Raw genomic sequence first — 23874 nt, 5'->3', positions numbered from 1 at the left:
ACAATAAAGAAAAAGAAGGAAAAAAAGACAATGAGACCCAAGTATTTAATTCAAAAAGCAAAATGCTCAGAAAATGAATAAAGATAAATTAAGATATTCTTTTAAAAAAACTTATAAAATAATTTTAAAAATAGCTTTGGGGTGCAGAGCTGCTAAATTTTTGAGGGCTTCCTATATGCACTTCTTGGTATGTTTGGATATGAATACCTTGGGAGGCCCTCCCTCTCTCTCCCTCTCCCTCAATCTCATTTCAAAGTGTCACACAAAACGTTGTCTGCAAGTAATCAATTTACAACCTACTGTTTCATGGAGCTAACCATGGTTTCTTTGCAATATTAACCTTACTTTCTCGCTTTTCCACTGCAGACAAGTGTGCTTTGAACTGAAAATGTGTTACAGTTGACCAGCTTTATTTACTTTCATAAAATTGTTTCAGACTCCTCTCCTGATAACGAGTGTCAACAGTTCCAGGTTTCCCGTGCAGGTGCCTACGAAACGCTGCCTCCATGGCCAAGGCCAACACCGACCCACCCGGCACAGCTGAAAACACAAACCAAAGTCTCTCCTCTCTCCAGAGTCAGAGATAGCTGATCAAAGCTCCAGCACGTTCAAACCTCTCCCCGTTCCCACACTCTTCTTTCAAAGCACTATTTGCAGCTGACATCACCCGGGCGCAGCCGCCCCGCTTCACAGAATCTCAGAATCCCAGAACGGGTCAGGTTGGAACCGACCACAGTGGGTCACTTGGGGGTTACCAACCTCCCTGCTCAAGCAGGGTCATCCCAGAGCACACGGCATAGGACTGCATCCAGACGCTTCCTGAATGTCTCCAGTGATGGAGACTCCACACTCTCTCTGGGCAACCTGCGCCTGGGCTCAGTCCTTTCCTCTGCCACAGCCACGGCTCCCTTTGCCCCGGGCCGAGCGCTCCGCCCGCCGTGCCTGGCGCCGACCCCGCTTCTTGCATCCCGGCCTGGGGGAAGAGACGTGACACCCGCTCGGTTCGGCCCGGGGCACATGCCGGCCGGGCCCGGCCTGTCCCGGGAAGCCCGGCCGTGCCTGCGCTGCGCCCCGGGCACCGCGACGCCCTGCGCTCCCATGACCTCGGGGTCGCTCCGCCCAGTGCGGGCAGGAAACCCCCAGCCAGTACTAACCTGACCAGGTCGGTCATACAGGATCCCACCACCACAACCTCCGCGGCCATGGCGCCGGGGCGGCCCTTGGACCCTGACCCTGACCCGCCCCGGGCCCCGCCGAGGCTTCTCGGGTTGCCACGGGCGACGGGCTGCCCGCGGGGACCTTCGCCCGGCAGGGCTGCCCCTGCCGAACGCCTGTTGCCACAACCGCCCCCCCTCCTCTTCCTGCCTGCCCCGCGCCGCTGCGGCGGCGACGGACCGAACCGCCGGCCCCCGCCCTGCGCGGCCACACGGCCCGCGCAGGCACCTGCGGCGGACGCCAATATTGGGCCAGTGAAGACCCTCCGACCCGGGTGGGAGAGGCGGCGGCGGCGGCGCGGGGGAGCGGAGGCGCGCACGGCGGGCGCGGGGGCGTGCACGCCGTTGCCAAGCGGCGAGTTCCGGCCGCCGTAGGTAATGGCGGGGCCGGACGGGCGCGATTGGGGCGAGCGAGCGGGCAGGGAGAGCGGGCGGGAGCGAGCAATGCCACAGCCCTTGCCGGGACGGCGGCGGCGAAGGCGACCCGGCGGCGGGAGGCTCTGGGCCCGAAGCCGGCGGAGGCCGGTGTTAGCGCCGCCGATGGGGCGGGCGGGGCGGGCGCAGCGCCGCGGGTGGTGGCACCGGCTGGGGAGGGAGCAGGGCTTGGCCGGGGTCAGCCGGGAACGAGACTGATGGGCGGGAAGTTCTCCCTGAACATGGGGAAGAGCTTCTTTGTGGATGACCGAGCACTGGAACAAATTGCCCAGGGAGAGTGCGGAGTCTCCATCACTGGAGGTATTCAAGAACTGCCTGGATGCAATCCTGTGCCGTGTTCTCTAGGGTGACCCTGCCTGAGCAGGGAGGTTGGTCCAGATGACCCACTGTGGTCCCTTCCAGCCTCACCCATTCCGGGGTTCTGAGCGTTCTTCCGTGCCGGGGCTTAGGTAACTTCGGCGTTTACCCGGGGCTCCGCAGATCCACATTGCTGATCGCATTCCATGGATGTGTTCGGGCACGGCTGCAGGAGGCGGCGGTCGTGGGTCCCCTCCTTTCCCCACTCACACCCAGGCACATGTTCCTGCCACCCCCGAAGTGAAAACCACACTACCAAGCTTGCCGACGGCCACGCCAAGAGGGTTAGACAGGAGAGGTCCTGTCACGCTTCCAGGTCTCCATCACAATAGTCACCTTTTCCTTTTTAAAGCTTCACTTAATGCCCATAATGGTATGGCCGGTGGTGGAACGACAGAGTATCTTGCATCCGGACTCTCTCTGGTGCCCAAAGCAGTGCCCGGGACTTCATGGTTGCTCTGAAGCCTGTGTAACATTAGCCCCAAGTCACAGTGATAGCCAGCTGAATCTAAGAGGATTCAACTATGAGTTTGTTTGCTTCTTTCAAAGGTTTTGTTTTGGGAGGGAAGCAGTCCAGCGAATTTTGTTTTTCTTAATTCCCCTGAGTTTGTTTGTGTTCAGTTGCCAGTACTGTGGGAAACTTAAGCTGAGGAAAAAAAATGTATGTGACAACTGAAACTTAGGAAATGGGTACGAATTATGTTCTAGTTTGTAAAGCCCTTTGTTTACAAAATAAATCAGCGAGTTTAATTGATAGCAACCCTTTAAGTATTGTGTATCTGGCTTGTTAAATAGAAGGTTTTGTGATTTTTAAAAATGATGCAATAAAATACAGAAAAATGCCAAACAGTCATTTAAATCTTGTTTTGACAATATCTGCAAATTTTATTAACAAAAAGATAAGGAATCTCATTTTAAAGTTCATTTTGGAAGATGCATCTGTTCAGCTGTGATCACCACACATATCATGTCTCGCAATTTCACCCTCATAACACTTACAGTCCCCGTAAAATGTGTCATTATCAGAACCAGTTCTGAGATCTTAATGTATAACTTCAGGATTGCTAGAAGGATAGCTTGTTTTTCAGCATGTTCTCATGGTTTAAGAAGTTCTTACTTTCATCAGTCCAGCTGCCCCTGCTTGAAATTACTCTTCCCTACAGCAGAGCTGGCAGACTGAAGTATGTGTCCTGTTGTAACCATTCTTGTGCAAAGTATTTTAGCTTAAACTAATTTTTTATTAGCAGTTTAGTCGAAGCCATTAGACTTTGCACTGAAATATGTCAAGTATGGGCTTGTGTCCTCTCAGTCTCCCTCTGGGGAAGAATAAAGGTGAGCAGGCAGAAATTTTTAGTAGAAAAGTAGCAAACCAGAGGTAGTATCTTAAACTGCTGTAGGTGTTTGCTAAACAAACTTAAGTTGTTCCACTGTCAATTAAATCATCTATGAGAACACATTATGTGTCAGGGCATGGATACTTAGTCTTCAGTTTCTTCACTGCCATAAAATGTAGGAGCCAGTGTATTAAAGATAATTACTATTTTTAGGAAGTCTTACTTTATTAATGTTTCTGTTTACCTTAAAGTGCCTGGCCTTTGCTTTATTAAGATACACTCCGAGTAGCTAGGACAAACACTCTTGATCATTGCTTCCTGCTACTCCAGTGTGAATGGCTTTCATGAGAACAGAACGTGAAATTTAATGTTGCTCCCAGTTACAGAGATTTAGTAGATTCTGTAGAATACCCATTAGTTACTAATTAATGCTTGTAAACTGAGTGTGAGAAACAACAGAAAATTGCAGTTATTGCCATGAGCTGTTCACACTCTTGTTATAGAACACTTACTAATACAGCAGTCCATATGCAGCATTTTAGAGAAAGTGAATGCAGTGCATACTGGTGTTTCCCAATTAAGTGGATATTTTTAAAAATATTTTTTAATCCTCAGGGTTTATGTATAAGCTCTTCTGTCCCACTTATCAGTGGCAAGTTTATGTCACCTTTAGTCATTTACAGCCTTGTTTTCTAAAATTGCCGAGTTCAGTTAATTTTCATGTGAAGCTCCGTGCCTTAGAATGTGATCAAATATGTTAACATTTTAATAGGTTGGTTATCCTTTTTTCCTCCCACTTCTACCACAGTCTGTTGTTGTCCATGTACTCTAGTCTTTTTGTGGTGCAATGAATTCGAATGTGTGTATGCTCAGTTTCTGCATTTCACCTAGAAAGCAACGGGTTCCTAAAGCGTGCTAAATTAATGGCCTAATTGATTTAGCATAAGGTCACACAATTGCAAGCACTTCTGAACAAGCTGTGCTTAGAATGTGCATACATCAGCTTCCTGATCTGTTACGTGAAGGAAGATGAAGATGCCTTTCAAAGTGTATGGTGATAGCACTGAAAGAGAAGCAGTGTTAGCTTTTAAAAGGCATCATGAAGTCCTATAAATTGCTGCCTAATGAAGTAGCATAAAAGTAATACTGATTATAGGCACACTAGTGCTCTTAGAAATTGCAGGTGAGAATACAGAGAGGCATCAAACCCCTGGGCCCATTGCTGTTAATGTAAGTCCCATTGATTTCAGGGAAAGTAGAAAAAGTGTGACTTGTCAATTACCGACTGACTGGGAATGCCCAAAAGAAGGGTTAGGCTGTGAAGTGTCAGAGTGGCCCTCAGTTTTCTTTCTCAGAGGGATCAGGCCTTAGTTAAAAGTGCCTAGGACAAAATTCTGGCTTTATGTTCATACTGAATAAACAGGCTTCATTGAATGTTGCAGAGGTGGGAGGAAAAAACCTACCTCTTTATTTTTTCATTCTAAACCTGTGCACACTTCAGTTACTCTACATTCGTGGTCTTTTGCATGCTTAGCTTTTTTTCTGTTGGTGTTTGCAGAGTACATGTGAATCTACATCAAGTAAGTAGTATTTTTTAAATTTAATATTCTCCCTTTGCTGTCCCTTTGCAGCTCAAGACAAAAGGAAGGAGGAACGTATTAAAATGTCACCTGAAGTGGCCTTGAACAGAATTTCTCCAGCACTTTCGCCCTTCATTTCCAGTGTGGTCAGAAATGGAAAAGTAGGACTAGATGCTACTAATTGTTTACGGATTACAGACTTGAAATCTGGGTGAGTTCCTCATCCAAAAAGAACACCCAACCCCTCCCAGTTAAGTTGTCTTTTCAGAACGGAGTTTGATTAGGTTCATGTGTTTAAGCATTTTGAACGCAGCTGGAGCTGACATACTAGCTGACATACTAGCTACATTATTTTTTGTCTTGCTACCATTTTTTCGTTTGGGAGACTAAATTTGTCATATTTTTGGCAATGATAATCTTGTTAGAACACTTTCGTCGCTGCCACTTGATAGTGCTGGTTTTCAGCAATGAGATAGTTATAAACACTTTTTTCTGTTGTTTAACACTTGCTTACTTGATCTTCTTTGTAAACCAAAATTCGAAAGACAAATTTGTGTGATCTTACCTGTAGTCATGAATATGCCAAAACAGAAGAAAAAGTAACTTTTCCTTTATGTGATCTCCCTCAAGTTCAATGCATCAGGTGGCTCTAGGGCCAAGTGTTTGAAATAAGCCAAGCTGCTCCTTTTATTTTCAAAAAGCGTTCAGATTAGTTTTCAGGTAGTGGTAAAATTTGGGGATTTGCATATACAAACAGACTTTGGTGTATAACTTCTGTGAATAATACATGAAGAGAGTGAAATGTTTAGATGACGTATGTCAGAAATTGCTTTATTCTTATAGAGTTGGGCATCTTAACAGCACGTTTTTGATTCGGATATTTTTTTGCTACAGGACCTCAGAGCCTGAAATTACTTTTGCTTCAGGTATACAAATCATCTTGCTTGTACAAACTACTGCTTTGTGTATCATTTTGGATGTTAGCATAATACAATAGATGTTCAGAACCACCACAAATCGCTATTGTTTAAAATACAGTTCTGCTGAAAACTTTGTTTAATGTTCTTCTGAAGGCTGTTTTATTACGGTTTCATGAAAAGCTTTGGAGGTGCTTTTCTGGTTGTAACAATGGCTTTTCCAGAAGGAGGTTTGAATTCTAGGGTTAGTTTGAGCCCTGTGAGGTGCTGGGACAAAGTACAGATTTACTTGGAGGTCTAAGAAGCCATGACTTTTGTTATTAGTGTTGACTGACTTGACATTTAGGCTTGCAAATTATGTAAGACAGGCTGAGCAGTTCTGCATCTGCTGCTGTCATTTCATGCTAGATCTTGGTTTCTCTTGAACTAGTCTTCTAGGAAAGCTGAGATGGGAGCTATCTTACATTTTTCAAATTCAAATCTTAGGAGAAAGGAATAAAAAGAAAAGTAGAGAGAAAACACAACTGTTTGTTGGGAGGTAGGTAAGGGTTTTGCTCTCTACCAACTGAATGTTTATGCTGCCTGCCTTTAAAATAAGGGATTAAAATAATAAAAAGTGGTGTTTTCTAGCTGACTCTTTTCAGGGGAATTTTTAATAGGTGTCTAAAGTTTTTGGCCACTGATCTTGCCAAGAAGATCTTGTATTTGCTTTGTTAAAACCTGAATGTTTTCCAAGAGTTTATTCTTCAAAAAAAATTAAAGCTGCCAGCAGCTGCACCTGTCACCCAAACACAGTGATTCAAATTGTATAGTAACTCTGTTGAACGTGGAGTCCACACACAAGTACAGCACCTGACAGAGGTTGTCTCATGTCTTGTTCAAAGACACTGGTCCACCTAAATGCACATGTTAGAAATACTTTTTTCCTTGTTCTGGAATGTAAGCATGATTCTCATTCTTTATGTTGGGGCTTTGTTTTGGCTTGAGGTTGTTAGGAGATGGAATCAGGTTAATCAAGATTTTTCATTCACTTCAGAATTATTTTAAGGGGTTTTTTGTTTGGTTTTTTTTGGTACAGTTAGGTTCTTAAAACCATTGTTGTAAACAGTTAATTAACAATTGCCTGAAATGTCTTTGAAATGTAAATTTCATGCATGTGTTTTTAGGAAAGATTTTTGTTTGTCACAAATAGTAAATTGTAAATGTAAATAGTTGGTTATTTAAACAGAAAATTTTCAATTCATGCATTTGTGTGGAAATACAAAATTCTTGTGATTTAGTGCTTTATGCTGTTGCTGAACTGGTAAACAGTGCAGAATTACTGACCATAAGATGGATGAATCACAGAATTACAGAGATGTCCCTTCCATAACTCAGGTTCTAGTTCAGTGGTCTTTAACCTTTGATACAGGAGTTCTTTGATACTTCACAGACTGTTTCTCAGAGTCTCATGTCAGTTAATAAATAACAAAATCCCCAACCCACAGCTTTTGTTAGTAGATTTAAATATTTGTTGCTGGATACTGACTGTATAGGAAACTTTGTAAGGCTCTGAGAGTTCAAAAATGAATTGAAGGCCATATGCCTACTTTCCTCCCCTGTCCTCACATCACAAGATTATCCAAGCCCCTGTATACTTTCACTTTCATGATGCTTTTTTAAAAGGAAGGAAAATAATGCAGACAAAATCAGAGGCAAATGTAGGTGATATCAGCATGAAGAAACAGAACTGTGAGACCACTGAAGTTGGGCATTAATGGGAAGAAAATGAGGAGAACTGTTTTTAGAGAAAAAGTTGAGGATATCAATTGCAAAATTCCCTTCAGTTTCAATGGGTTGAAATCAGACTTTAAACTTAAAAAGTGGAACCAGGCAGGTTAGGCAGAGCTGCTAGATTAAATGTTTGAAGTTAGATAAAGAGCAGTTCTTGATCTCAAACGAATATGACCATTTGGGAGTAGTATGAGTTCAGAAAATTTTGCTTTTGCATGGTGATTGTACATTTATTGGCACAGTAAAGGGGTTGTACCCATGCTAGTCTAGGCTGTTAAGACCCTTGCCTAGCCTGAGTTTATTACAGAACAGGCAAATATTTCCTGCTTTAACTGGTGTGTTGGGTGGAAGATTTTTAATAATAAATAAATACTATTTTACTGTAACCTTTAAAAGCTTAAAATACTTAAGGTGATCACTTCAATAGCTATTACTTTTGAAAATAAAAGTATCTGTAAGCTTCTGGGGAGGAGCTATAGGTTGCTCCACTGTCACATACCACACTTAACTCTTAGAGAAAATCAGGAGTTACTGTTGTTACACCCCTTCCCTAATGAACCAGTGCTTTACAATGTATAGCAAAATAAAATGTTCAAACTGAAGATCCATCCATTCTCATTTCTTAGGTTTTAGAAACAGGAGCTGTGGTTAACAAGGGAATGATGGTAACATACAGAATAAAGTAGTATTTCTAAGGCCTTGCCCACTCAGAGCCTTGGTTTAGACATTCTCAAAAGCAGAAAGAGTTTCCTTTCTGTTTCACCAGTAGAAGATTAACTTCCAGATTTTAGCCTATCATGTCAGTTGATTTTGATTTGTAAATGGCAAGCATATTAAGCCTTTAATTATTTGAAAAGTCAAACCATATGTCAGATAGTTTTAGTAAGGAACTTGTTTTGCACTTACTCTGACTTATTGCTGAGATTGACAACTTTTGTTGTGTTTTATAAACTGTATTAAAGAGCTGATGTTAGATGTATGAAGTATGATGATATGTTAATTTACTTTGCTTTCAAGTGTGGGAGGGAAATATGTCATAGTAAGGAAATCCTATTGTTTTGCAGTCTTTGAGTATGTAAATGTTTTATAATAATATGTTACAGTTTCATAATGTCTGTGTGTTTTACAAACTTATTAGACAGTACCAGTCTCATAAGACACTTACATATATTTACATCTGTGAGTAGGATATTCAGGACCAAGTACATTTATAGAATTTATATGGCCCCTGCTGATGCAGACCCCCAAATGAAGCTCAGCAATATGGCATGACAGGAAAGAAAGAAACTCTTCAACAGAAATACTAATAAAAGTTAGGTGGCCAAGTTTTCTTGTAAATAGGGCCCCACAGTGAAGGAAAGTAGAACTGGGGTGTAAGGTCACGTCTGAAATACAGCACCTTTAGCAGCATTGATTCAGGTGATAAGAAAACCCTGGCAGGCGTCTCTGTTGCATTAATAAAAGACATTCTTTGAGATGACAGAATGGATCAAAGCGTTTTTAACTCTGGCATAGGATATTACTTTGTTCTAGACCCAAAGAAAATACTGCTGTCAATTGAGTCAATGCCATTTATTGTATCATTCAGTTAATCTCTACTAGTGTCTCTTTGAAATACTGACCCATCTTAATTAGATATTAAAATCTACTCATAACCAACTGAATTGTGGCTGAGGCATTTTTCTTAGCATTTACACATATAATCATGGGAAAGATGTTGAATAGGGAAAAGTGATTATTATGTAGATTTAGAAATAGAGGATATTTTCCTATGTGAAGGGTGTTTAATTGTTGTATAATGTAGAATCCAGTTATTTAAGAGACTGCTGCTTTTCCTATGGTGCGTTCCAAGAGTGAAAGACATAGTTGTGGTGGTCAATGCCTTTGAGAGCTCTTTTTTTCCCCTACAGCTGTTCATCAGGGCCCATGCTTGAGCTTCAAATTATGCTGCAAGCCTATTCTTACTCAACAAACTTGATTTTGTTTTTTGAAATTACTTTGATGTGTTCCACCAGGCAAAATTTCAAAATGAATACAGTGATTTAAAGCTGCATATATTAAGATTCTATTTTTTTTTAGTTATCCACTCAGAACAAAATTTTAAATTTCATACTTATATGGTTATATTTATTCCATATTTATGAGAAGATTAATTGTGGAATTTTTATATAAGTGATTTGTAGTAAACCGTGTTAGTATTTTGTTCTTTTCGCCTGTCTGATACACTGTTAATTTCTGCCTCTCTGTTTGACATTGAGCTATGTGTGCAAGTAGTTATGTTCCTGAAAGAAACCTGTATGAAGAATGGTCAAAAGAATGTAATTCTTTCTGGAGTAAATTTCTTCTGGAGTAAATTTCAACATAAAAAATTACTATCAAGCTGTAATAAGATATTTATAACTTTATTGCCCTGCTTCCTAGTGAGCAGTGATGATTTACTTTTTTTGTGTTATCAAGTAGACTGCAATATGCTTTGGTATTTCCCTTTCTTTTGGGCATTTCCCTTTTTAAAGTAAATATGCATTTTTATGTGCATATTTTGTGAAATAATGTTGGTTTTAGCTGTGAAGTACTATTACAGTACTGTAGCAGTTATTAAAGCTTTTGCTTGATCTTTTGCTTTTGATTAATTTAAATTGAAAAATTCAGCTTCAGTTGCTTGGGGAAGGTTCATATCCATCATTCACATTGGTGTCTGTAGGTAATTTTTTTAACATGTGTTTACATTTTGTTTGTGTATAAAGTTTAATGAATCTGACTCTTCTGAACACAAGTACTATGAAAAGCTGTTTTTCAAAATAGCTATGTTTTGTGTAAAATGTGTACTTGAAAGGATGTGGCAGTTTCTAGGAGAGGTGTGGTCTTACGAGTCCTTTACTGCTATATTGGACAAGTCTTGAACTATTACCTTTTCACAAAGTAAGTTGTTTCATTCCAGTTTCTGATGACAAATACATTTCTTCACTGCTAAGAATCTTACTACTAGAAGTTTGTTGTCGCTCAAGTAAAATGTAAAAGACTGAAGCTCTGATGGGACAGTTTGATAGAATTGGTGCTGTGGAGCAGCACTTGGAACTGTGAACAGCAGTTTTTCTGTGCTGGTTAAAAAAGACTTTACTTGTCTCCAAGGTTGCACTGCCCTGCATTTGGTTCTGAATGATGAAAAAACAAAGGCAAAATGTCTGTCTGGTAGAAGATCTAAGTGCAGGGCGTACATTTGGCAATGGTTTTGTAAATATTCTCCACAAAGTTTGGCATTCTTTTCACACCAGTTTTAAACAAGGTGCTTGAAGTTCAGAATAAAAAAAGAGTGTGTTTGTCAGTTTCAAGTGCTATGAGGAAAGAAAGGATTTTAAAAAGTGAAGGTAGCCCTAGATAATTGCAGTAACTTGGGCTCTCATTTAAAAGACTGTATGCATTTTCCTGAGATTTTTTCAGTTTAAATAACTACACAATATGTCTTTACTGGTATTTTTAGATGGGGACAGTGAGTAGCTTCCTCTTGTTTGACCTTGAAAAAGATAAATGCCATATTTATCACTTCTATTATTTAATAAAAATGAGAAGAAACTTGATACAAGTGTTTCTTTTCTGTGTAAAGAGAGCATCATATGATGTAGTACCAATACGTATTATGGGAAAGAGAGCAAAAAAATAAGCCCAATATAAAGCCCTCTAAACTTACATTGCCTAAAAAACTCAACCCCAGATTCCTGTGCATCACTGTATGCATTGCTGAAATAATATCTTTAAACCAAAAATACGACAGAGTAATGGTTGATCTGTTTTGGATGGTCAGTTATTTTTTCACTAGAAAAATCTGCTTAGATTGGTCTTGTTTATAGTTAGGGCTACCAGGGACCTTTCAAAATGTCTCCCGATTTATATTATTTCTTTCTCTCTTTTCTACCCCTTCTTCCTCTAGAATGTTAGTTTCAGTCTCTTCAGTAAACATTTGTGAGTTTTTTGTGCGCTTCACCCATGGATTGGGGGGGGGGGGAGGGAGGCGGGGTTTGGTGGTGTGAGTGAAACATTGTTTCATGTTCTTTGTTAAGAACTCTTCTGTACTGAGAATTTTTGAACTAATAGATGTTGATTATCTGTCCTGTTTTCCAGGCTGCCATGAATGTTAGTCATAAGCCTTAACTTAAACCCTATAGAAGTGATATGGTTTCAGGCCAACTGCAAACAGACAGTGAAGACACTTAGAAGGAATAATTTCCTTAGAGATTTCTAGTGGTGTAGTTTCTTCCCTGTACCTGTCTTTCATTGTTTTAGTTTTAACCTGTTGCACATAGGCAAAATTCAGTTTTAATAGATAGATGCAGAAAAGGGAAGAACTTAGGGGTGTAGGGGAGGTATTGGAAGTGGCATAAAGACAGGTCAAGGCATCTCTGGTGGGCTGGGGACTCAGACTTACGAGAACTTAGGGCAGACTGGACCCTCTTTTCACTGGGATCTGAAGGTGCTGTGCTTATAAATAGTCTTGTCATTGCAGGAGGTCCTGTGTAGTTTTCTGTGCCTGTGAGGCTGATAAGACATGATGCTGGGAGAAAACAGTAAACTAGACTGTGAAGGCAAGGACAAGCATTTGCAGGGAAGAAGAGGATTTTTTGGACCGCCATCAAGAAAAATGTACATGCACCTCCTTTCTTTAGGTGTAGTTAGATGGGACCATGGGAAGAGTGATGCGTAATTTTATGTTTTATGGTGTAATCTTGAAAACAGTAGTAGCACTGTTGAGGTGGCTGTGAACTGTGAGAATTAATGTGAGAATGAGAAGTTAGAGAAAGACAAGGTGAGCTTAGGGGTTCCAGAGCACGACTTCTGGAGAAAATGTAACATGCGCTGATGTGGGGCTTGCTTTCTGCAGGTGCGGTTCCACAGGGTGGCCTGGTGTAATTTTACCTGTGAATTTCCTTTTCCTTCTGCTCTTTTTAGTCTACTGCATATCTTTAATGTTGTAATTAATCTAAAATAATGCTAGAAAGAGGAGAACTACTGACACTTTTATTTAGATGTTATCTTTTCATAGGCTTTCTTCTGTGTCTCCAGCCTTGTAATACTTTATATAAATATACATAATTTGAAGTTGCCGTTTTGAATACTGCAGACTGTGGATTTATGTTCTAAATGTGGTGATCCTTGCTTGACGTAACTTTCACATCCAAAGAATTGAATTCATCATTGTTGTATTAACATAAATTTCTTCTGAGAGTCTATGAATTAGGAAATCAACTAATATAGGTATCTGTGATCAAAAAGATCTAAAACTCTGCAATTAGAAGAACACTTTGAAAAGGAAATATGAAAGACATAGGATCACTGGATCCCTCCTAATATTCATAGAATCATAGAATGGTTTGGCTTAGAAGGGACCTTAAAGATCATGTAGTTCCAACCCCCCCATCCTGGGCAGGGCAATCCCCTATTTGTTGTTTAGTTTTCTTAAAGGGGGAAAATATATAAACATGGCCTATGATTTTAGTCCTTGAAGTTTTTCCCTGATACCAATTCATTGCATTTTGCAATAAAATAAACACTTCTATGGTATGAAATAAATTACTTAGAAAATGGATTGGGAGTCTTTATGGCTACTACTGCCAATATTGTGAGCAATGCTACATGACTTAAGAAAGCTGATGTTTATAATAGCTCAACTTTTGTGATTTGCTGTGAGTATGCTTTTTCTGTGAACACTGGAAGGATATGAAACTCCAGGTGGTTGACTGTAATTTCATACTTGGTGAAGAATGGTTCTCTTTTAGAGTAATCTAAAAGTAAAAATGTTCCCTGTCTGATTCTGTTTTTCTTTCTCCAGAAATGGAGTTCAGTGAACAGCAGAATTGAAACATGTGACACATTATTAGGTTGTAACTCATTGCAAAGTAATAGATAATTGAATGGTAGCTGTGAAAATCTGAAACATGGTTTGAATGTGTCAAGAGGGGAGGGAGATGAAGTAAATCCAAAGGATGCATCTGCCACTCCCTCATACTCTGCTAAAAATTTGCTTATGAGATCCAAGGATTTGGGGTACAGCTGGTCTTAAAGTATAATGAAGTAGTGCCTTTTCCTTGCATGAACATGTGACAGTTTATGATATTGCGAATTCACTAGTGTATTTACCTAAACCTACTGTGTTATTAGTGTTATCCCATTGCAATTGTCTTTATTTCTGTTCAATTTTTGATCATTCCCTCATTAAAATTTCCATTTTCTGTTTCTGTTTCATTCTTTTGAGGCGTGTGTGCCATGTGTGGTCTTTAAAAAGAATTACATGCAATTACCGGAGTATAAAAGATCTTGCTTACAAAGGAAATCAGTTTGATTATCAGTGTTTCTAAAGCATGTTTGCAAAATGTTTTGTTGAAAACTTCGTCAATGCTTAATTATTTTTTTAAATTAGTATCATAATTAGCTCCCTGAGACCAAATAATAATCATCTCCCACCCTAAACTAAAGAGATTTTGTGAATGGAAACTTTTGAGATAGTTTGTTCTTCAGAGCTTTTCTTTCAAGCCCACTTGCAAGTACAGTGGATGTGGTACTTCACGTTTCTTTTTTTGTGGTAGCCCCTTCCAACCTGTCCTGCTATGGTGACTGGAAAGGAGCTGTTCTAAACCCAGCCATATTAGGCTAAATGAACAGGGAGCTTGGTGCTAAAAAACCACCAGAATCATGTGAAGTTTATATGTGTTTTAATTTAATGTAGAAATTCTCTGAGATTATTTCAAAATGTGTATATAGGTGTGCTTCCTCTGTTTCCCTCATAGAAGCTGGGCTGCACATCTCCCTCCAGCAGAGGCAGCCATATTTTGGCAACTGCAGAACTCTTGCCACAAGACTCAGGCAGCTGTGAAGGACATTTGTAGTTCTAGAAGTCCCAGAGCTCTCCCCACCTGCAACATCTGCTTTGGCAAACCCTCACTCATATTAAGAAAAACTACGTTTTCTGTTAATATACAAGTGCTGTATTTGTTTTACTAAAATAGTCATAAGATGCTTTTCTGTAGTGTTTCTAGTGAAAGCAGGTTGCTGGCAGCTGAATGGATTTTAAATAGTTATTTGAACTTTACTTTTAAAAAATGCAAATCTCCCTATAGGTGCAGAAGGGAAGTAGGGTTTGTTTTTCTGGTATGTATGTTCTGCCTCACATCCCACTGCTTTCTAAAAGTTCCAGTTAGTGCGATGAACTTCTTAAAAGAAAACATAAATATATGTATAGGAAAATCAGCATTTACAGTAGATGAAGGTTATATTGAGGATATAGTTGACATATCTGGAGACACCTTGGAATTTCTCAGATGATAACTGTGGTTTGAAATGCTGTTGCAATAGTGGAATATCACCTATACTATCAGGATTCAAAAACAGCATCATCATCTGTATTGCAATACCAGAAGTAGTCTTTGTCTATAGTTTAATTTTATACAAAGTTTGAAGAAACCAGATAGGGTACAAATGAGTTTCCTGAGATCCGTGGGTTTATCTACTGGGAAGTTTTTTTAATAATTATCAGTTGACTTTCAGATTTTAATATTTTAATTAAGAGATGCATTTAAGTAGTGATTAAATTTAACTGGGTTTTAATTTCCCAAAAGCAGTGGTGTGTGTCTTTTCAGTCCAAGTCCCTCTCTCTCTCTCATAATGTGTAATACATATGTCTATATAGAAGGGAAACTGAAGATGGAAATTGGTTGACTAGACCATCTTTTTCCCATTTCAAATTTTGCCTGATTGATAGAATATTGGTTGGATCTGTTTGTTTTCAAGAGCAGCTGCTCAATACTCTAAATACTGTGTAGGAGCTTGTAAAGCTTTGTGGGGTGCTGCAGGGAGCTACCACCTGATACAGGGTTTTGTCATCAGTGTCAATGCTCTAAAATGTGATTTTCACCATTTTTCTGTTTCCTGTTCCTTGCAAAAAACCTGTCACCTGCTGGCCTTCCTTCTATTCACCTCCACCCTCCACACACTTTAATTATTATCATGCCTCTGTACATGGTGTACCCATCTGTTGTGAATTCTGCAATTAATTCTTAATTAAGTGGGATTAAATACTGTGTCTTCAAGGAACACTGGAGCAGATTTCCATCTACAAAAATTGGAGGAAATAAGAATCTGAAGGTATCGACAAAGGCTGTTCTACTGGAATTGAACACTGAGGTGCTTTTCTTAGCAAATGCCATATAAAAGTTTTGGGTGGAATTTTGAGTTTGCTGCCTCTTATTAGTAACAAACAATCAAATTGTCTTTGCTTCTTAACTGTATTTGACTCTTGCTGGCAAAACCTTCAGCCTCTGGAACTCTGATTGAACTGTGTCTCATCATTCCTAAAATAATATTCATTCTTAGCCTCTTGTATTATGAAAGTAACTTGACCTCTTTTCCCCATAACAGTATCTTTATAGGACACATATAGGAACAGTAGGAAGCATATCCTAGGTGTAGTGGGAAGGGTTGGGAATACAGCCAGTGCTCAGAACTGACTCTGTGGTGTTGCTTTTTCTTTGTGTTGGTTGGTTTTTAGCGGTGTTTCCATCGAGGTGTCTTTAATGGAGTGTGAAGTTTTCTTGGCTTTTGCGCCAGGAGTCTGGTGAGCAAAAAACAGTTGTCTGTTTTCCAAAGAAGTGCTGATCCTCAAGAACAGCGAGTGTAGCAGCCTAAGCATCATGAGATTAAAGAAGCTTTTGCATCTCTGACTATTCAAGTTAGGCAGTGGCAATATTAGGTTCCTGAAATTATAGAGGCTAAAATTCTTCGTCTAATTTGACTTTGCTATTGTACAGTAAAATTCACTGATGATTTGTCTTCTGACAGTAAAGGCAGTAAAGCTTCTGTGTGATCTATGAAGGAAGAGTGACTAAAGGCGTTGCATAGTTTTTAATCTGTAAATTTGATAGTCATCAGATAAATCTGACATGACTATTTGGGCTTACACCTATACCACATATTAAAAAAAGAAGAAATAAAAAGGAGATTACTCCTTTTCCTGTAGAGCTATTAGACTTCTGTTGGCAATTCTGGATGTTTGCTAATATGGTTCTAAGCAGGAGATTTTAGGAGTGGCATAAAAAACAAACCTCTGACTGGAATTTTGGGATAAGAAGTAGCGGGTTTGAAGAGAGCTCTTGATGGGTTTGGGTTTTCGTGGGCTTTTTTAAGGTCTTTGGATAGAATAACCATTCATCTCCTGACTTCAAGGATTAAGGTGATAAACACTTGTGCTTTTGTTTCGTTGCGATCCCATCAGATGTCACAGAACATAATTTTGGATAAGATCTTACCAGAGCGCAAGTAATTTAAAACTGCTTCTCTTGGGAATGCTTTCAGGTGACAGTCTTAAAAAACTAGTTGATGGGAAGATGTTGTTGAAATCTAGGGTTATCAGAGTCCTCCATATCATTGTGGCTTCAATTTTGTAAAGTATCAAAATGGGGGGTTTTTTAAGCTTAAACAAAACAGAAGAAGTCTCAATTCAACAATACAGCCAATCACAAATACATTGGTATAAGAGGAAACCTTGCTGTTAAACTCAAGCAGAACTGCATTCTTAAAGGCTTTTAGAATTCTCTGGGGAGAAGGATCAATTTGCAGAAAAATACATTGTACTATACCTATTGTTATAGACTGAGGCCTTATTCCAAGCAGCAAAACTGAGTGACTTTCCTGGTTTGTTTTGTTGTTATTATTGTTGTTGTTGTTTTGTTTGGATAACCTTTTTTGTTTCTTTTTGTGACTGGTAAAGAATTCTGAACACTTATAACGAAACATCTGGTGCTAACAGTGACTTTGAATAAGAACAGTTTAGTTTATGTGTATTGTATTAACTGTGAAATAAGCCTTTTCCCAATAGTCACAGGCAATCTGTAAGGTGCATCAAACACTCAGTGAAGGAATGTTCTACTTGTCTCCTACTTGGAATACTTACTTCATAAGGATGTCATGTATCTCCGCTCAAGTTAATCTGCTGCATTTGCTCAAGGAATTTAGCTAAAATCTGCTGCGAAAGGGAACAAACTGTATTCAGCTGTGGTTGCTGTATACTCAGTTCCATCTACCAATTTCCACCCATAAGTCTCAGCACAGCCCCCTTGAACAGGGCAATATGATTTTAAGCAATACACTTAATGATATTCCTTGCTCCCGGAAACTTTTCAAGTTGATGATTCTTTGATATTTTTGTAGGGAAACCATTGTGGGAGATCTTGTGGTATAGCATTAATCATCTCATGAAGACTAAGATGTATCACTGCTCTGAGCACCAGAGCATTAATTCTTGCTTCAGTGGCTTTCCTATGTAAAATATTGATTACTTAGATTAATATATGCAAGCCAGTGTAATATTTTTCCAGGAATAAAGAGGGAGATAGCACACCCATATATCATGAGATAGAGTCAGCTTATGAAATTAGTTTTCAACACCAGGTTTATTGTTCTGTATGTCAGTCCCCTGTAAAGAAAGAACAACAAATAATCTTAAACAGACTTCTTTACAAGTAATTCCCTTTCAAGTGTGACTTTTGTGTGGACCACATTAAGGAGAAGGATCACATTTCCAAAAAACAAAACTCTTACGTTTTGGGGAAGACAGAGGTCATGTGTCAGGGTCTGACATGTATATAACTTTAAGAGGTTCTGTGTGTTAAGGAAATTCAAGCAGGAGATAATGTCCATAGCCAGGCCATTACTTGGGGTTTCTGTTGAAATAAGGTCACACATAGACTCTTACATGTACCAAAGTTTTGATTTGCCTTAGGAGTTTTGTTCCTTTGCTGTTTATTCTAAAAAGAAACTGCCTCCTTTCAAATGGATGCATATAAGATTTCTGCTTGGTTGCTCAGCCTGTTTCAGTTATTGAAGTCTCTTGTGCAGCCCAGCCAGAGCAATCTGGGGGAAAAAAATGTTAACACTGTCACTTTTTATCATTTCTAGACCAGTAAAATTAAAAACATCTCTAGTGCACTCCAATAATATAGGAAAGTACTTAGTATTGCTTTTAGGGACATTTACCATTAAATCAGGCTTTTATTTTAATGTTAAAGAATATTATATTTTCCTTAAGTATTTCCAAATGGCCCATTGTGCTAAAAGAAAAGATTGTAGGGTATTTGCGGGATCAGAAATTTTTGTGTCTGTTGAAAAGCTAATGATAGTGTAATTTTTATGGTATTAGAGAAATGTCTCAGACTGTGACCTGTGATACTTTGAAAGAAATTTTCGTTAAATATTAAATGATGTTGCAGAGATATTTTAGAACTTGAAAAAGATATTTTATGTTGCAGGGTTTTCTGGGGTTTTTTTTTCAGTATGCTTCCTAGGATTGGCCTTACATCTGTTGTAAGCCATAGAAATTATTTGGAAGTAGACAATAATATCAGTACAGCTGTTAAATTCATCCACGGCCATTCAAACTCCCTTACAGTGGGCACTCCCATTTTGCTGTTCTCACCTACTAAAAAAGTGCAGCTTGGAAAAAAATTATATTCTCTTGTTTCTATTGCACTATGGATCCAGTCTTTCATATTCTTAAGTTGATTTTACTCCCAGGGAGGCTGGTGATGCTCACTTTTCTTAATAAGCCCTGCCTGGATGAAATTTAAAAATAAGTAGTACAGCCATTAAATCAAAACGTATTTCATCTTTGGTTCTATTGTCCAACATGTTGTATTCCCTTTCACATTTGCATCATCAGCAGGTTTCACCAAGCATCATTTTTTTCCATCATCAGTCTTTCAATAAAATGTGAAGTATTATTCCAGCAGAAGAGAACCAACTCAAGGCGTTCTTCCTGGATGAAGTAAGATGTGAACTAATCTTTTTTTGGAACTTGCTTTCCATTCAAGTCTGCACATATCTGATAGGACTTCTATCTAAATTCTGTCTTTCTAGATTGTTCGCATGCTGCTCTCACAAGATGTTGCAAAAACCTTTCTACAGCAGAGATAGGACATGGGTTTCTTCCTTTTGGCTTGAAAGGGCAGTTATCTAATTTCTGTAGTGATACTGAAAAAATATGGTGTATTCTTGCTGAATCAGTGCAGGCTGTTAACTGCATGTGACTTTTAATTGTATCTGTCTTAGATTCTAGGTGCACATAAGCGGTTTGCTTATGTTTTCTAGTATTTTTGTGGAAACTTCATTTAAGTTAATTGATCTGTAGTTTCAGGGTTGCTACTTTTTGAGGAAGCTACATGCAGGCACAAATTTGACTGTAGCTCACTGAATATAAACAGTCTGAAGTTAGTGCATATGGTTTCCATAACTTGCAAGTGGAAATAGGAAAAGAGACTGTAGAGCCAGCACCTGAGAGACATGGCTCTCTGAACTGTTTTGAGTATGTGAGTGAGAATTAAGATTGTTCCATTTGCCATGATCCCTCTTGTGCAGGGTGACAGATAGAGCTGTGGGAGTTACCATGTTGTTTCCAATAAGGTAGGATCAGAATTCTTAAAAATTTTCTGGCCTACCCATCTTTCTGCTTTTGGCTGTGTGTATAGCCCAGAAAATGTTAGTTTTGTTTCAATACGTTGTCAGTGATATGTATTAGAGCTCTTCCAGTGACCTGATATATAAGTTTAGGCAAGTTATTTTACCTTTGTCTACCTTCTTATCTACTCACTGTTTTTCTTACAGTTGACCAGTATGGCTTTGATCTTTAGGTGGCCTGCAACAATTGTGCTGGGGCTATGAACAATTATCAATTATATTAGGCTGGCGAGAAGATTTCAGGGTTCTCAAGATCCCTAGAAACATAAAGCAATGAACAGTATTTTTGCTCCTGGGACTCGTCAGATGCCCAGCAGCCCACAGCAGAGATACCATTCCTGCCAGTGAAACAATGTGTATCCCTGTTTCTCTTTTTACAGCTGAGATTGTGGGGTTTGTTATTTGCAAATTTTGGTCTATGACTTAAAAGCTATGAAAAAGTTGGTCACCTCTGGCCTAGGCACTAAACAGTTTTCCAGTGACTTTTCTATTCATTAAATGCTCACTTACCACCATGAGGCCCGGCTGCTGTCCCAGTGCTCCACATAAACAGGAGAGTCACAGACCAAGAACATATGTGCTCAGTTGTTACAGCCTCAGACAGCTGATTGTGAAATTTGCCTGCTTGAAGACTACTGTGAGACTTTTCCACAAGGGAAAACATTAATGTTATAATAGGTAAAAAATTAATAAATGTTGGTGGCTTAAAATTAAGATTGATCCCATTTATATGGGTGGCAGGGATAGGGAGCAGGTAACCATGTTGCTGTGACATACAGAGTTGTGACTTGCAAAATTGTATACAAAGCAGAGAACTTGATGGCATTGACTGACTAATTGATAGCATTCTGATTACACACTCAGACCAGAGCATTTTGCATGTATGTTTTCTTTACAAAATGGGAGAGAGTTGGCACAAATCCTAACATTTCTTATGCTATTATGGGAACTGCTGATCAAAAGAGAATGGGCGTCCTGCATCTTTCCCACTTTTTCTTCTTCCTCAGATTCATAAGGATGAGTATTTGTAGTAGTCACAATATCTTTACTATTAGTCATTTGTATCCTGTAGAATAATGTTAGTGTTTGCTACCATCTGTAACTGCTTAGCACATTCTTTCTTCTCTTATCTTCATTTTTAGCTGCACATCCTTGACCCCTGGACCCAGCTGTGATCGTTTTAAACTACATATCCCTTATGCAGGAGAAACACTCAAATGTAAGTTAAAAAAATCTTGCAGCTGCATCTTGGCTTTTCTTTCACTGTTCTGTGTCTCACTGATTTTCCAGTGTGTCTGTCTAACTTTATGAGTTTTGAGATAGATGTGTTTGTTATTTTCTCTTAAAGCTTCAGTTCCAAGAACACACAACTATCAAGAATATGTAATATTTAAGATAAGTTTAAAGGCTTCTGTGAGACTACAGTTTTGAAAAATTAGTAGAACTAATAAAAGCCAAAAGTCACAACCTATCCCCCTGGTACTTCTAATAAAATGTTATGACTAGTACAATCTCATGACCATTTTTAGATTCATTTTTAAGTTGTATATGTTTTGTGTTGTTTCTTTCTGTCTCTTTTAGGAGTATTTCTTTATGAAGCTCCAATAAAATATGTCAGTCTGCTGTTTTATTGGGTATCTTTAAACAATGACTGGTATAATTGACCAGATTAGAGAAATGTGAATTTGAATTTTCTGATTTAGTGGTATTCTTAAATCATCTTTATGCTTAGAGGACCTGTAGACAGCTAGTTCATTTGCCCATTCTTAGTATGTGTTCTGTTTGTCTTAGTTGGTGTTTTGTTTCAAAGGATTAGAATAAAATTTGCTTTTGTATATTTTTAGAAGGTAACATTTTCTAAACACTTGAGCTGCTGAAAAATGATTGTGTTGTTTTTTATCTCTAACAAGTGGAAAATGAAAGAGGATGAAGAATTTCAGATAAAGTAAAATTCAAAGCTTGGCATTTATAGATTATGGGCAACTCGGGTAAAGCCACACCTAGAGTACTATGTCCAGTTCTGGTCTGTCTGTTACCGGAGCAATATGAACATTGGAATGAGTACAGCAGAAGGCCACAAAGATGATCAAGAGCTGGAGGATCTGTTGTATGAGGAGAGGCCAAAATAGCTGTGGCTTCTTAATAAGAGAAAGCTCAGGGCAAATCCTACCAATGTTTATAAATATCTGATGGGGATAAATGAAGAAGCCTGGCTCATCTCAGTGGCAGTCACTGAAGGAAAATGGTCACAAATTGAAATGTAGAAAATTCCATTCAAACGCAATAAAAATTATTTTGCAAGGATGGTCAAAAAGTGGAACAGATTGTGCTGAGAGCTTGTGTAGTTTGTGTATCTCCATCCTTGGAGCTGTTCAGAACCCAGCTGGACGTGACCCTTAGCAATCTCCTCTGTCCACCCTGCTCTGAGCTGAGGGGTTAGACTAGGCAGTCTCCAGTGGTGCTGTCCAGCCTTAGCTATCCTGAGAGTCTGTGAAAGAATGCTATCTGGAGGAGCAGGTACTTGGTGTGAACAGAAATGGTAAGCATTTAAAACACTGCTTTGATAGTATCCATTTAGTTCATCATACACATGCTGTAGGTCTCCAAGACATTTTTAAATATTAAGAATGTTATTGTATTCCTTCTGCAGTTTTGGGGGTTTTTTTGGGTTCTTTTTACATTATGACATGCACTGGAAGTCCTTATTCTTTATGACCAGAAATCAACACAATTAAACTCCTTATATTCTAGAAGTACCCTAAAGCTTCCATTTGGCACTTGTAAGGAAAGTTGTCTTTCCCAGAAGTTGATCTGGAAGTTTACTCATGTGTTCAAGAGAGGAGCCAGGCTCATGTATCAGCCTACTATGGCTATTTTGACTTTTCTAAATATGTGAAATTATGGCTCAAGAGGCTTACTAATTGTTCCTTCTCACAAAATAAAATTGGAAGATTTAAGTCCTAGCTAGCAATTATTTTAAGAAAAAAGAAGTGGCTCTGCATTTGTTCAGAATTCTTCTAAATCATGGTTGTATTATGTGAAGCCGACTGCCCTCCCAGGTAGAACTTCTATTTAAAAAATTGTTACAATGTGTAGTAAACTCAGCCTGTTGAGTTTGATGTGTTCTGCAGTGCGTAGTAGATTCCACTTGAGTCTTGTTTGACGACTATGTTCAAGATGCAGTCAAAATAAGCTTCACTGCATGACATGCTTTATAGAGTGGTATCATGTTCTATGGGACCATCTTCTCTTGTACAGGTCCATGTTTGTACATTCTGAGAGATGTCTTATTTCAAGTAGAGGCTAAAGTTGTTCCTGATCCGTAAAAGAAAATGGATAGACTGAAATCCCATATGCAAGTGCACAGGCATAAAGACTATATTAATATATTAAATGACTGTAGTCCAGTTCAAGTACCTAGAAATATGGTTATGGAATATGCATTACATTTCAGTATCAAGAAATCTGGACTTTCTTCTCCAGTGTTCTTTTTTTTTTTATGTCACATATGCAATTAAACAAAAAAACTACAGTGCTGCTGCTCTCTCCAGCTTTGTAAAGCCCAAACCACACATTTTAACCATATTATGTATTTTACCCAAGACAACTGAAAATGGTGTAAACAAGTGTATCTTTTTCAGAGGTACCTAATAACAGCTGTGAATTCAAGTTCTAATAATCCTCCACATTTCAGTGTTACGTGTTTGAAAATGCTGTGAATCATTAAGTCTCACAGCAAGTGGAATAAATAGTGATATGAGCAGATTCAAGA

The 23874-nt window shown here is 39.0% G+C and overlaps 2 protein-coding genes across 5 annotated transcripts in view; one reads left to right on the top strand and one right to left on the bottom strand.

Annotated features, from left to right (window-relative positions):
- RBKS (ribokinase) overlaps positions 1-1293 on the bottom strand; it is a 71606-nt gene extending 70313 nt beyond the window's left edge. For all 3 annotated transcript variants that reach the window (XM_039569043.1, XM_039569045.1, XM_039569044.1), the window contains exon 1: positions 1155-1293. In XM_039569043.1, the coding sequence (XP_039424977.1) occupies positions 1155-1204 (50 nt within the window). In that variant the 5' untranslated portion in view covers positions 1205-1293. The remainder of the gene's footprint in view (positions 1-1154) is intronic.
- Positions 1294-1484: 191 nt separating this feature from the next.
- The window catches only part of BABAM2 (BRISC and BRCA1 A complex member 2), a 171784-nt gene continuing 149394 nt past the window's right edge, over positions 1485-23874 (top strand). Inside the window, exons 1-3 of one of the 2 annotated variants that reach the window (XM_039569042.1) lie at positions 1485-1589; positions 4972-5131; positions 21245-21321. In XM_039569042.1, the coding sequence (XP_039424976.1) occupies positions 5004-5131; positions 21245-21321 (205 nt within the window). In that variant the 5' untranslated portion in view covers positions 1485-1589; positions 4972-5003. Of the gene's footprint in view, positions 1590-1826; positions 1950-4971; positions 5132-21244; positions 21322-23874 lie in introns of those variants that run through there. The other variant, XM_010393724.4, reaches the window with a different exon arrangement.

This window comes from Corvus cornix, chromosome 3, assembly GCF_000738735.6.
Source record: "Corvus cornix cornix isolate S_Up_H32 chromosome 3, ASM73873v5, whole genome shotgun sequence".
NCBI lineage: Eukaryota > Metazoa > Chordata > Aves > Passeriformes > Corvidae > Corvus > Corvus cornix.
The sequence above is the reverse complement of the archived record's forward strand: the minus strand, read 5'-3'. Positions and strand labels throughout refer to the sequence as shown.